Source organism: Cydia amplana, chromosome Z (genome assembly GCF_948474715.1).
Source record: "Cydia amplana chromosome Z, ilCydAmpl1.1, whole genome shotgun sequence".
NCBI classification, from domain to species: domain Eukaryota; kingdom Metazoa; phylum Arthropoda; class Insecta; order Lepidoptera; family Tortricidae; genus Cydia; species Cydia amplana.
The window spans coordinates 16,245,601-16,258,977 of NC_086096.1; the positions used below are offsets into that span (position 1 = coordinate 16,245,601).

General features: G+C 35.1%; 2 protein-coding genes across 2 annotated transcripts in view; one reads left to right on the forward strand and one right to left on the reverse strand.

The window, feature by feature from the left end:
• Positions 1 to 5,021: 5,021 nt before the first annotated feature.
• Positions 5,022 to 6,888, forward strand: LOC134661666 (uncharacterized). The gene is made up of 2 exons (XM_063517818.1): positions 5,022 to 5,081; positions 6,363 to 6,888. The coding sequence occupies exons 1-2, from the start codon at positions 5,070 to 5,072 to the stop codon at positions 6,885 to 6,887; spliced, it is 537 nt and encodes a 178-aa protein (XP_063373888.1). The 5' UTR covers positions 5,022 to 5,069; the 3' UTR covers position 6,888.
• Positions 6,889 to 10,338: 3,450 nt separating this feature from the next.
• The window catches only part of LOC134660791 (basement membrane-specific heparan sulfate proteoglycan core protein), a 211,424-nt gene continuing 208,385 nt past the window's right edge, over positions 10,339 to 13,377 (reverse strand). The window contains exons 74-77 of the mRNA XM_063516579.1: positions 13,220 to 13,317; positions 12,977 to 13,094; positions 12,226 to 12,376; positions 10,339 to 10,481 (exon numbers count right to left, since the gene is read on the reverse strand). Coding sequence (XP_063372649.1) covers positions 10,469 to 10,481; positions 12,226 to 12,376; positions 12,977 to 13,094; positions 13,220 to 13,317 — 380 coding nt within the window. The 3' untranslated portion in view covers positions 10,339 to 10,468. The remainder of the gene's footprint in view (positions 10,482 to 12,225; positions 12,377 to 12,976; positions 13,095 to 13,219; positions 13,318 to 13,377) is intronic.

Below are 13,377 nucleotides of genomic sequence, written 5' to 3' on the forward strand. Positions count from 1 at the left end.
TTTATGCACAATAAAAAACTGATTACCTACCGTAAAATGGGGTGAGTAGGGGCAAAACTGACATTCAGACCTCGATAATTTTTATTTTTACATATGCAAACTTAATGGTGTAGGGTCACTTGTCGAACATTGAAAAAATCGTACACAGTGAAACTTTGCGATATCTCGGAAACTAGGTGTTATCAGCTAGTGCCGTCTGTCAAGCAAGGGCAGGCTCAGGGACCCCCAGCACCTCCCCAATATGCGAGCGCGCCTCGGAGTAGGAGCACGTTGCTACGAGCGTTATTGTGAATTCGTGCGACAAAAGTAATATTTTTCATTTATGTTTCGCAATTTTTTACCAAGATATAGAGTCTAGTTTGGCGTTATTTAATTTTTTGTTGTGTTCTATGTGTATTAAAGTTACTTTGGAGCTAAATATTTTTAAATTTCTTTCACTCTTTGGTGCAGTTTTTTTAATTGATTCAAAAAACACCCCCTAGTCTCACAATGAAACATTTTTATGTAGTAAACAATGAAACATGATGTTCACTGAACACCAATATTAGTACACAATGAAACAAACTCATTATTTTTTTATTAATTAAAGACTATGTCCGAAATTTGTGAAACTAAAATACCATGAAAATTTATAGAGTCAAACCAAAGAAAGTCCGCAGCGCAATAATTTGACATCGAATTAAAAAACTACATATGGCAATGTTTTTTAGCAGTCAGTAAACGTCATGCACTATGGTATGTGTTTGTCAAAATCGTTTAAATATTCGTTGTGTTTTGTGATGAACGCAATAAACATGGTGAAACCTTACAAAACCGGCGTGCGGGAGTTACTTTTCCGCATAACGAATAATTTTACACTTGTAAAAAGTCAGCACGAGGCGATTCAAGCTGAAAAACGACAATGTTTACAAAATTTGGAGTTGATGACGGGTAAGTGGAATGAAACATTTTAATACTTCACCATATGTACCTACTTAGATAATATAATATTGGTTTAGACTAAGGTTTCACAGCAAACTGAACACACCTTATTTGTATAGGCATAGGTACTTATGAACTTCCTCTAACATTTCGAGAAACTCATTGGTACTAGCCGGGTTTTGAGCTCGAACCCACAACCTCCATGCTTATGCTCACGGCATGGGTACCTACTAGTTAAAGCTAAAATTTATTTTTAATATATGTTTATTGTTTTAATGTTTTATTTCGTTTATCCGAAAACTTTAGTTCGCAAATTGCGGGCAATTTTTCTGTCAATCTAATTACGCCTTAATGGGAGTAAAAGAGAAAAATGCTCGCATATTGAGAACTTCGGTGTTCGCGGTAGGCCCTCTGTACCTATTTTCCGCCGTCGCGGATATTACAAAAGCTTATTAATTTTGATGAAGCCAAATGTCACATTCTCCCAATATTATTTATCAATATTAGTATATGTCTACATATTAATAGTGACATCTATTGTTGGAATGAAATTTATTTTACCATAAAAATAATTTTTTCATAGACGGTAAATATGGTAGAAATTTCACAAGTATCAAGACTATTTAATCCATTTTCTGTGGTGTTGTCGCATACTGCTTTTTTAAAACTACTTTTAATCTAGCGCTGCAGACTTTCTTTGGTCTTACTCTAATAATTTGTCTATCATATGACAAAATATAAGATACTTAACTTTAGAAATGGCTGAGATAGGATAGTTTATATGTTGAATGTTTCATTGATGGCAAGGTTAAGGTCACATGTCTAACATTGAAACAGTCGTTTATAAACACTATGTCGCAAGAAAGTGTATGATATCGAGCATGGAGATGCTTAAAACCCTCCCGCGTCCACCTAGTTGGCAATCATGCTCCGTGGACATAAAAGGCGCCTTTCTCGCAGCATGCCGTAAGTGCCGACCAGATTTTCGATTCACAATGAAACGTAGGTGTGCGTACAATGAAACAAGTCTTTCGCTTTTAGATATTTCAGCAATCTTATAACGATTCCATATTTCGGAAACCTTTTAAATAACAAATTTCTGCCTACCACTATTTTCTCCTTTCCTTTTTCATTAATTGATTGAAAGGATGTATGTATTAATGTATTAAGATAAGTAGAAACCTTGAATGCCATACGATAGCCAACTAAATTGTTTATCTTCATGCGAAATGTCACACTCGTAACTTTAAAAACACCAGAGATTGAAAGGCTTGAACTTTTAGTGTTTCATTGATCAACAACTAACCCTATATGTCGGCGGCCGATCGTAAGATCAGGCAGATTGTAATGTTCCTGTGTAATGTTTTGACGATAGTGACATTAAACCAATATATAGGTAGGATAGGTTCGTTAGGTTGCTTTAGATGCCCGAAGGGCAAACTGCCCAGAAATAGGAGCCCCTTTTCACGTTTCACGATATGCCTAGGAATTTCACGATATGCCTGATCTTACGATCGGCCGCCGACATATATAATAAGCGTTCCGGACGTTAGTATTTTAGTTTTTATTTTATTTTCGGTAGTTCCATTTCATAACTTTGACGATAAACAGGAAATCCCACCTCACCCCGTAGTCCCTCGTAATTGGGGTGAGATAGGATTTCATACAAAGGTGATTTTGGAAGATTGTTGGATAGATTTTTGAAGTGAACATTTTAGCGGCGCTGGGCACTTTTTGAGGTGGGGAAAAAATGATAAACTCTAGACAGCGTAAGGCGATCACGTGACCGTAAGGGGCGTAAGGCGATCACGTGACCGTAAGCCCCGTAAGGTGGTCACTCATAATTTAAATGGCATTTAAATCAATAAAGAAAAACTCAATGTTATTTGACATTTATGTCGCGGACTCCTTTTCAAGACTCTTTACCTATGTTCAAATAATTTGACGTTGTCATGGCAGTATGTAAATAAACATGTCAATGAAAAAGTGTGATCTTATTTGAGAATGATAATAATATATAATAAATAAATAGAATACCTCCGCTAAACGTATGTATCGTGTTACCGGGCGTCGGTAACATAGTGAGGTGAGTTTTCACTTCTATCGGCACTCCCGGAGTGCAGCCGTTGTTGCTTGTTTTTTATTAATATCTGGGTGACCGAGCTTCGCTCGGAAAACATAAAAAAACTCGAAAATGCGCGTTTTCCCAAAGATAAATCGATTTGTCGCCCCCAAAAACCCCCATATAGCAAATTTAGCAAGAAAAATTAAAATATTAACATAGTTATTTCAACTTATCTCTGAACAACAGCAAAACCTATCATTGATGATATTTCAACTGAATTCCTTAGTAAAATTAACCGCATCGTTTTTAAAAACATCTCACTTCTTATAAGCAATCGGGCCGTATGATATCTGTTATAAAAACGATAATTATATTGTCGATAAGTCTTTAGTCTATTCCCAAAAAAATAATTTGTGCATACAGGCAGTATATTTTTGGCGATTTTACGATACTTCGTGTAATGACCACTTAAAAAATATTGAATGAAATATGTTGCCAACCTTATTTTAAATGTCATCTCTGACAAATAAGTGAACCATAGACATGCTTTTTTTTATTTCATTCATTCATTCATTCTTTTCCCGCCCGTGCCCTCCATTTTTGCTACTTCTTGAATTAAAAATATTTGTTAAATTTACAATTTATTTCAAAGTAACTGCTTGGTCGTAGAAAAAGTATTGTATGCAACGTTGTTTAACTGAGTCAATAAATACTCGTGGCGTCTTTATTAACAATTTTCGGCTTCGCCTCAAATTGTTACTCACGCCGCTCGCCTTTTTTGACCTGTCTTAAACAACGGTTGCATAAAATACTATTACAGTACATATTATGGTAATTGGCACAATACGTGCCATGTCGAAAATTTAAAGTGCCATGTACTGTAAAACGTTCTACAATACATATCGAAAAGGTAATTTGCAACTCGTACCTATCGATTTAAAACCTTCGGTCGTGTTTTAATTAATCGAATTTCCTAATTTTCGCACTTGTATCGTAATGTACTAATTATACCTCCTTCTCTCTGAAGTACCTGCCTACGAGATTTACAAATTTTGTTTCAAGCGACTGACTTTAATTAGGTACCTATTCATTACATTTTGACGATTGACAGAGCAATGAGCGGCATGAACGTGACCCTAATTTTAGTACAAGAGTTAAGGCTAGCTTAATTGGTTTTTGTTTATATGGATTGTCAATGTTAAGGGCACGTTCGTATGTGGCTCATAGATTGCAGCTTATAATAAAGCTGTCTCTTATCGTCCAACATCCAATACTATAGGAATAGTTTTAGTGTGAGGCAAGTGTAGGGCATATAATAAATATATATAATAAAATATTTCGGTACTATACAAAATATTGTGAACCGGGATATTGCGAGTAAACTAAACACCACACTTGGAATAGTTAATTGTTAAACGAATTGGAATAGTTTGCTATCTCTGCGACTGTGTCTTGGAGGGGGCCATCTTTTCACGCACACTACAATAAACATTATGCCTACACACGTACACAAACAAATATTCTCGGTCCGACAGCTGACGGGCGCTCCGACATGGCTGAATTTATTGGAAGCGCCTTTCCGATATCGGACGTCGGAAGACGCCTATGAGATAAACAGCTGCAGGAGAGTGCCATATGGCATCAAGTCCGCGTTTTTTGCGTTATCTAATAGTTTTTTAGTTAACTATTTATTTAATGAATAAATAAATACCCACTGATTAATGTAGATTAGTGTATTTTCATTAGTCGGTTACATTTGTAGGCAAAATGTAACCGACTAATGAAAATACACTCGAGCTTGATACGAGCCCTATTCAAAACGGAAAGTGAATTCTATCACAGTAAAACAAAACGGTTGATATATCTACCTACCTACTAAGATATTAAATTTAACAATTCTATTGATTGTGTCTCCACTTCACTGATTAGGTTTAGAAATCAGAAAACTCTATTTATATTTTATTGCTGTTCTTCCAATTTCATGGTTGAGCTAAGCATTATTTTGGTTAGGTATGTAGATGTAATGAGGTTGGAAGTGGAAACTACCTTTTAGTCAGTTTAGTATTTGAAGTCTGGTAACAAAATGTCTATGAAAGTAAGTTACTTGCTGTAAAAATTTAATACGAAAGTTTATAATAGATAGAGGTACTTACCGTCAAAACTGGCAACGCGCCGTATTACAAAACTATACTTCGTTTTTTTTAGCATTAGAAATAAGGTAAACAATCTTGATGTGTCTTTTAATTGAAAAACACATTTTAAAAATAAGTTACGGTAAATATGTAACTATTATGAATCTAATACGATCTATTATAGTCTTCTGCTTTCATAAGTAATAGTTATTGATTTTTAAAAAGTGTTTTTTAATTAAAAGACATGTCAAAATCGCTTACCTTCTTTCAAGTTCTTTCTAATGCTAAAAAAACGAACTATAGATCCCTTAATACGACAGTAAATTAATTCCTTAGTATGTAAACAAATAACATGTACCAATTTTTTTATTTTTTGTCGTTGGGATAATATTATTTTTAAAATTTTACTGAATTCATAGTATTTTATGCAACCGTTGTTTAAGAGGGGTCAAAAAAGGCGAGTGGCGTGAGTAACAATTTGAGGCGAAGCCGAAAATTGTTAATAAAGACGCCATGAGTATTTTTTGACTCAGTTAAACAACGTTGCATACAATACTTTTTCTACGACCAAGCACTTACTTTGAAATAAAATTGTAAATTTAACAAATATTTTTAATTCAAGAAGTAGCAAAAATGTAGGGTACGGGCGGGAAAAGAATGAATGAATGACATTTAAAATAAGGTTGGCAACACTGTATTTCATTCAATATTTTTTAAGTGGTCATTACACGAAGTATTGTAAAATCGCCAAAAACATACTGCGTGTATGCACACATTCTATTTTGGGGCATAGACTAAAGACTTGTCTTGACAACTATAAGGTAGGGTTTTAAAGGTGTGTGCACGACCCTTTAAATGACAAATAAAAGTACGGGAGTAGAAAAAAATCTTTATTAGAGACCTTTAAAAAAAGTAATGTGTTTACAAGGGGTGTAGGTGTTGTTTACACCTACACCCTTAACTTAGTGCTAACATTGATAATCGAGCAAGCGAACGGTCACTAAATTAAAAAGTGTAGGTAAGTAAATGAGCGTTGCGAGGATTTCAAGGCACGAGGGTTAAACAAATAAACAAACTTTGCTCCCGAATGAAACACTTTTTTTTCACTTCACCATCGCGAGACAAATACTAAATGTAGGTACAACATTACAAACTAAATCCCAATGAACGTTATTATATGTAATAACGTTCATTGGGATTTTTGTCATTTAAAGTCATTCAATTATTGTTGTATCAAATTTCAGGTGTGGCTTTTAAAAAGTATTGTTTTGGTGCAATTAGCAACCGCTCTCAGAATTCTGCCTCTGCCCAATAAGTTGAATGTAAACTCACAAGCACCAACTATGCGTAGAAATAATTTTATTGAAAGAATGTTAGACTCTTTTAATCATAATAAAAATTCGTTACGGCCATCTAGGCCAAAGAGCAACTATGGCATGCGAACAGCAATCAGACAGCAAGAAGAGCCCTTGGACTCGCCCGTGGTCTCGCCCCGAAAGCTGGCAAAAGAGCAGGTTGAAGAAAAGGAACTAGAAAAATTGGTACAGAGCAGCGGATCTGAACTATTGGCAAAACCGTACGTTGAAACAAGAGGAAGAAATGATTATCTCGTTCTTCAAAGTAAGAGCTTGGATCCTTACGTTACGGTGATACCAAACAGCATATATTATGACGTAGAAAAAAAATGTGTTAACTGGTTGGATGCTTGTAGTCTAAAAGGCATCAAAACGCACTTATTACAAAGAGTTCAAGACCCATCTCAACAATGATATAAATTGTATTAACATAATCAGCGCAAGACATAATTCCTTATGATAAATGAATACGTTATGTTGAGTTGTATACGTCATAACTCGCTAGCCTGGGTGTGCTATAGTCACATTGTGATCAATAAAAAGAGATAGTTGAGAAGATACGAGTCCATCTAATTGCACTACCATGCATCCATCTATCATCACCATCACACACATCTGTTGTATTAAAGTCTGCGCGGAAAGAGAAGAGTCGTGGAATGTAAGGGAACCACCCATACATTCAACGATTATATATTCTCTTTCTGCACAAATTCTACTTTTATTTCTACACTTACTACTTTGTTTGATTACAAACGTTCAGCTCACGGAAACCGTCTTCAGGCATTACTTCGCGGGCCCTGCCGTTCTAGCCATTGCTCTTTCTTTATATGGTTGAAGTCGCCGCTTCTTTCCTTCTGTGACTCTCTTTCTTTCTGTACAACGTCTTGAAGTACGTTAGTTGCAAAAATATTCATCGCGTCCCAGGACGTCTTTGATAGAAGTATTGCTACGGAAACGGGGCACACAAAAAATACGTGCTCCGCGTCTTTAATAACTCCAGGCGGTCTAGCATGAGTTGCGTTCTGCCGCGCGACTCCATACTCTGATGCGACTTCAAGTATGGACTCGCGCGCGAGCACGCAACTCATACCACTGAAGTGTGTGTATATTTTATTTATTTATTTTTTATTTATTTAAACTTTATTGCACAGTTAAAAATGTACAAAAGGCGAACTTAATGCCTGAAGGCATTCTCTACCAGTTAACCCTCGGGCCAAACAGAGAGCAAGCAGTAATAGGTGCAAGAAAAATTTAAAGTACGAACAGTTTAATATTAAACATAATTTTTTATGTTGTAGAACATACTATTTCAAATATACATATTATTATTGCTATAATATACTTACTTATACATACATAATATACTAATATACATACATATATATATATACACATATATACATACATATATATATATATATATATTATATAAATAAATATATACCTGCTTTAAGATTTTTATGAGACTTAGCTAAGAGACTTTTCTAAAAGATGTCTGCGCAACTTGATTTTAAACAGAATTTTGGTCTGACTTTGCCTTATCTCGAGAGGGAGGGAATTCCAAAGACGAATCGCATGTGCGGTGAAGGAGTTGGTCATGGATCCGGAGCGATACAATGGAACTGACAAAGTGAGTTTTCGGGAGGAACGTAGCTCACGGCCTGGCTGTGCGGTAACAAACTGGAATTTAGACCGCAGGTACTCCGGTATCGCTGGATCGTTTAATATGCTGTAGAGCATACACAAAACCCTGAGACACCTGCGTTCCCGTACACGAAGCCAATTAAGTTTCCGTCGAAAGGCAGAGACATGGTCGTACTTGCGGAGGCCGAAGATAAATCTAATACAGCTGTTTAAGAGTCTATCCAGTCTGTCTAAGAGTCCTTGTGAAAGGTTGGTAAGGCACACATCACTATAATCTATGACTGGAAGCACAAGAGCCTGAATGAATAAAGTTTTAGTACTGGCCGGCAGGAAATGTTTGAACCTGTACAATGCTCTCAGGGTATTTGTAACTCTGCGACACACGTCAGAAACGTGTATATATAGGTATCCCGTCCTGTATATGTAGGTAACTTAACCGTAACGTAAGTCATAACCCTTTTGTGCCGTCTCAAGGATTGAGGTAATCGAGTGATGATAGAGTCCAATTAGTGGGCCATGATAATAAAAAAACTGTAACATACACTGTATTATTTATTTGTTAGTTGCAATCGTTATCTTAACATCCAAAAACAAAAGACCATCAGCATTAGAATTTGGTTCATTAACATGTATATGTTATTAATATAGCTTATTCAAATATGTTCAGTGCTCATATTTATTTTATTATCGTATGTAATATTATTGTTAATTATGTTTAACACAACAACTCATCGATTTCAACAGTTTAATATTCCGTTGATATCCACTCGTAATATTAAGCTTATTTAATAGTGCAACCATCACTGGTGAAGTAAAATTAAGTTAAATGCCATCACAATTATTATTACATAAGATATTTTCAGTAAATCCAAGAAAATAGTTACAAAACAACTTAAACTTAGAATATTCGTTGTTCTAGACAGCGAAGGACAAGTATGACTTACTCGTACTTTACCTATACCTATTGAACTAAAATGCAACATAAAATGGCAGTGTCAAATAATAATGAAGGAATATGTAAACTATCACTTTTGGCACAATATTTTCTGTACATCGTAAATTGCTGCTAAAAATATAGAATTATTAAAAAATGTTTAAGTTGTACTTAAAAAAGACATTAAGTGTGATATTTAATAGTAAATTAGAAAGAGAGGTATTGGGCAACGATGCGCCTGCCCAAGACCAACTGATGACTGGATTCACTTTAGATTCTTACACTTCTATCAGTACCTAAGTGTTAATAGTTAGGTTAGACAGCTAAACTAACACATACAATTTGAGAATATTTAATATTTTCCTATCTACATATCAATATATAATGATTTATTAAAATCTTATGGCACCAAAATCGTCGTGCTTCTACAAGCACCCATAATATGACATGATCCACCATCATAAACATTAAGCAATAAGTATTTAATTAATAGTTCACATACATTTTAAATAACCATTAACATTTTGTTTAACTAGATAACTATGCTAGCTGTATTGTCCTGAAAAGTTCAATATAATTACTTCTATACAAGTTTAACTATGTACAATACTACCTATTTTGACAGCTATCGGTTGTGCCTGGTGACAGGTGCCTATCACTCACATTCCATCTCAATTCGGTAGATTATTTTCTTCGTTCGCGTTTCCTACAAAAACTAAGAATACCGATAGCCTCTACGAGATAGTACTGCATCAAAGTTCAGATATTCCCTTGACATCGACTTAAAAATATGTAATTACAAAATTACTTACGAGAAGCATCGTTTTAACAAACTTTGCATCGCTTACAATGCATTGTGTCTAGCAGGAATATTAGCCTATTCCACGAATAAAAGGATTAACATTAAAATGGTCTTCAATTGACAATTGTTTGCTTCTTCAAGTATATAAGTTATACTATAAGTAGTTTTGATGCCGTATTTTTTTATTTACGTTAACTCACATTATTGACATTTGTTACTTATGTTAGATGTGTAGATAATAGAAATTACGCAAGGATTTCGACATACTAATATACTTTTCTTTGTATTTTAATTAACATCAGTTATGTAATTGATATTGTAAAATAAAAGAGCCTTTAATTTTACAAATATTTATACTCTCAGTACCTCGTAGGCAAAATATCTGTTAAAAAGAGGGAGATGTAGAATTATGAATACAATCTAATCTAATCAAAACTAAGTTATCATTCTTATTTTCTTTAGTTAACGAAAATACGAAAAATGCGGCGTAGTCCATGACAGTTACATGTAACAATTAAAAAATAAGGCTATATCATTAATCATTATATCTATCAATGTCCGTAAAATTCGTGAAATTTCGTGGCGAATAGTGTCTCCGCCGCTCACTCATGTCTCCTAATTGCGCCTGCTGTAAATAAAAAACTTTTGGTTAGTATACTCCATCAATATAGGTCATAATTACAAAGCATAAAGTAGGCAAGCAACGTTCAACTACTTGACAAAGAATTTGAATTTGAGTACAGTAATTCTGGCCCTATAGCCCCTATAGTTTCGTACAAAAACTGAAAGTGTTCGATCGTAACTGGTAACGTATAATAAGAACAAAATATTTTTTGAACGCAACCAGTTACGCACGCGGCCGAATGGATTATAAAAAACTTCAAATTAATGTAGGTACTTACAATCACCAACAGGAGTAGTAAGCAGGAAATGTGTAAAAAATAGTATTTGCATGACTTTATTCTACAGAGAATTGCTGGTTTAGCTGCTTTTACTATGCAATACAGCCGATTTTGAGAATATTATCCATTATGATATATACTACTTAATATAAAAAGTCTAACAAAAGAATTAGCACTAGTGAAAGTGCGGTAATTGATCGCCATGTTGACAGGCCCCAGGATAACATTTTCCAAATCAGGCCACGCGATGGTAAACAAGGGAGATTGCGTGAACTATATACTTACCTGGGGGATAGCACATTATACCTACTAGTAAGACTTTACAGCTCTAATACTGTCAATAACTCTTTGTTAACAATGGATAAACCTACCTGCTTCAGTCGTAGCATCAGTACCTAGACACGCTCAGCTTATAAGTGGTACAAGAAGGATGGGATGGTGATCAATTGAAGGAAAAGGTTCGGACTAAGTGCTAATTTCGCATTAAAATAGAATCGAGGAGGAGGAGACTCGAATACATCAATCTCTTCGAAGTAAGGATACACATCTGGGAAGATGGAGCTGTTTATCCAAGCCGCGTGAAAAATATTAGAATGAAAAAAATTGTATTAGTGCAAAGAGGATTTTTTAAGTCCACATTAGTAAAAATAAGTACATAGCACCTTCTTTTAGAATAAAGTTGTAATTCATCAAACATTTGTATAAGAGAAATGGTATGAAAGGAGCCGAAATATGAAGAGACAATTGTATTTATGCGGAATACTCTAATCTATTTAGGAAAATGAGTTGGTATTGCTCCTTATAAATAAATAAAACATGCCCAATTTGTTTCAAAAGATACGATCCCACCAAAAACATTTTCATGTAAAATGTTACCAAGACGAAACCATAAGGCTCGCACTGACAAAAAGTTATCAGATATCTTGTAGAGCCAAGCTTCTAACTCTACAGGCCCTACCTTCACAGACTCTACACCTTAGTGTAAATATGTGGCTTGGCCGTTTCGTAACGACGGTTTTTTAGACATTAATAAAATCCAAAGTATAAGAGCTATGCAATTGAAATTTTTTATGCTTAATAAGTCCACTATTGACATCATATCCTGATTGTTTTGTTTATCTGGTATAATCCAAACCCAAGTTAAGAGGGTTCAAAAAAACGACGAAGCGCTTCGAGAAAAGGTAGGTAGTGCCCTTGCGCTTCGCTTTGCTCGTCTTGGCGGGGGCACTACCGTGCCCCCAGATTAAATTAAATACAAGTGACTCATTCATAAACTGACTATTTCATAGCATTTATTTACGAGTTACTTATCATGAAATATTTTTATGCATTTTGCCTGGTAAGATAAGATAAGACACGATTCGTTCGTAAACAAAAATAAAACTACGCTTCGGTCAACTACTTATAAAATTAATGTTGGGTAGGTATATAGGTAAAAGCAATGAATAAATTATGAAATTATATACTTACTCCTTGCATCGTTGGGTGTTCCGGCCGGCGACGGCGGCTGTATCGAGGTTGACGGTGTATCTTTGCTGGTAGTTCTTGGTGAGCTCGATCGACTCGAAGCAACCCGTCAGGCCGGGGTAATGCCACTTGTTCAGCGCGTCGGGTATACCGCCTATAATATACATCGGACAGATTTAAAAACTCGGCGAATTCAACAGTTACCTATTCCATAGTAATAGTTTAAGTGACTGCTGCATAATGCCTTAAATCCCGAGTGTTGGTTTATGACGAGTGAAGCGAGTTTAATAATAAGATCACACGAGTGCCTGAATGCCAAAAAAGTACATACACTGCTTGTATAAGAATACGGCAATCTCTCTATGATACGGCAATTCGCAATCGATATTTGTGTTGTATCCAAGCTAAAAGTCCTACTTTGTCGCTTCTCATAAGGACGCTTTGACAGGTTATTCGTATAAATATACAAGCAAACATTAACCTTATGGTAAGCGACAAAGTGGAACCTTTGACTAGACTTCGACACATTTCATTTCGTGTAAAACTTTATCTAGACTGATACTTAAATGAGGTCAAATGAATCCTTTCCTTTGTTTTGCTTTGTTTTGAGTTGTTATTCAAAATTTGAATGTCATTATAAAATTGATATTTTTAGGATAATATTGTGTGTAGATAAAATTGAATGTGAGACGTTGGCGTTTTTTGTTAGATAGAGTCTAGATCTTATGAATTTGGGGGTTAGTGTTTAACTCACCAATGTATATGTTGGAATCGGCACTCATGACGCCCGTCAATCCCGGATATATTTGAGTTTGTTTTCTTTCTTCGACGTTCAGTTCTATTTGTTTATTTTGATATATTCTAACTGCGATCTGTGGAGTAACATAAATTATGTAATAATTATGCGTCTCAAAATTAATGTTTCACGTATTACTTAAGTACCTATATAATTATTTTTATAGAATAAACTTCATGATAGAATATTTCGGGCACGTACCACATGGCGTTCGCCGTCGCTCACATCCACCAAGTCTTCCCTCATAGTGATGGGTCCATCCCCAAGGTCCAATTCCAATACCGCTCGCGCGTTCTCCACTGCAAGAATATACATTGACTTGTGTACTTTCTTCTAATCAAATTGATATTCAAGACCAA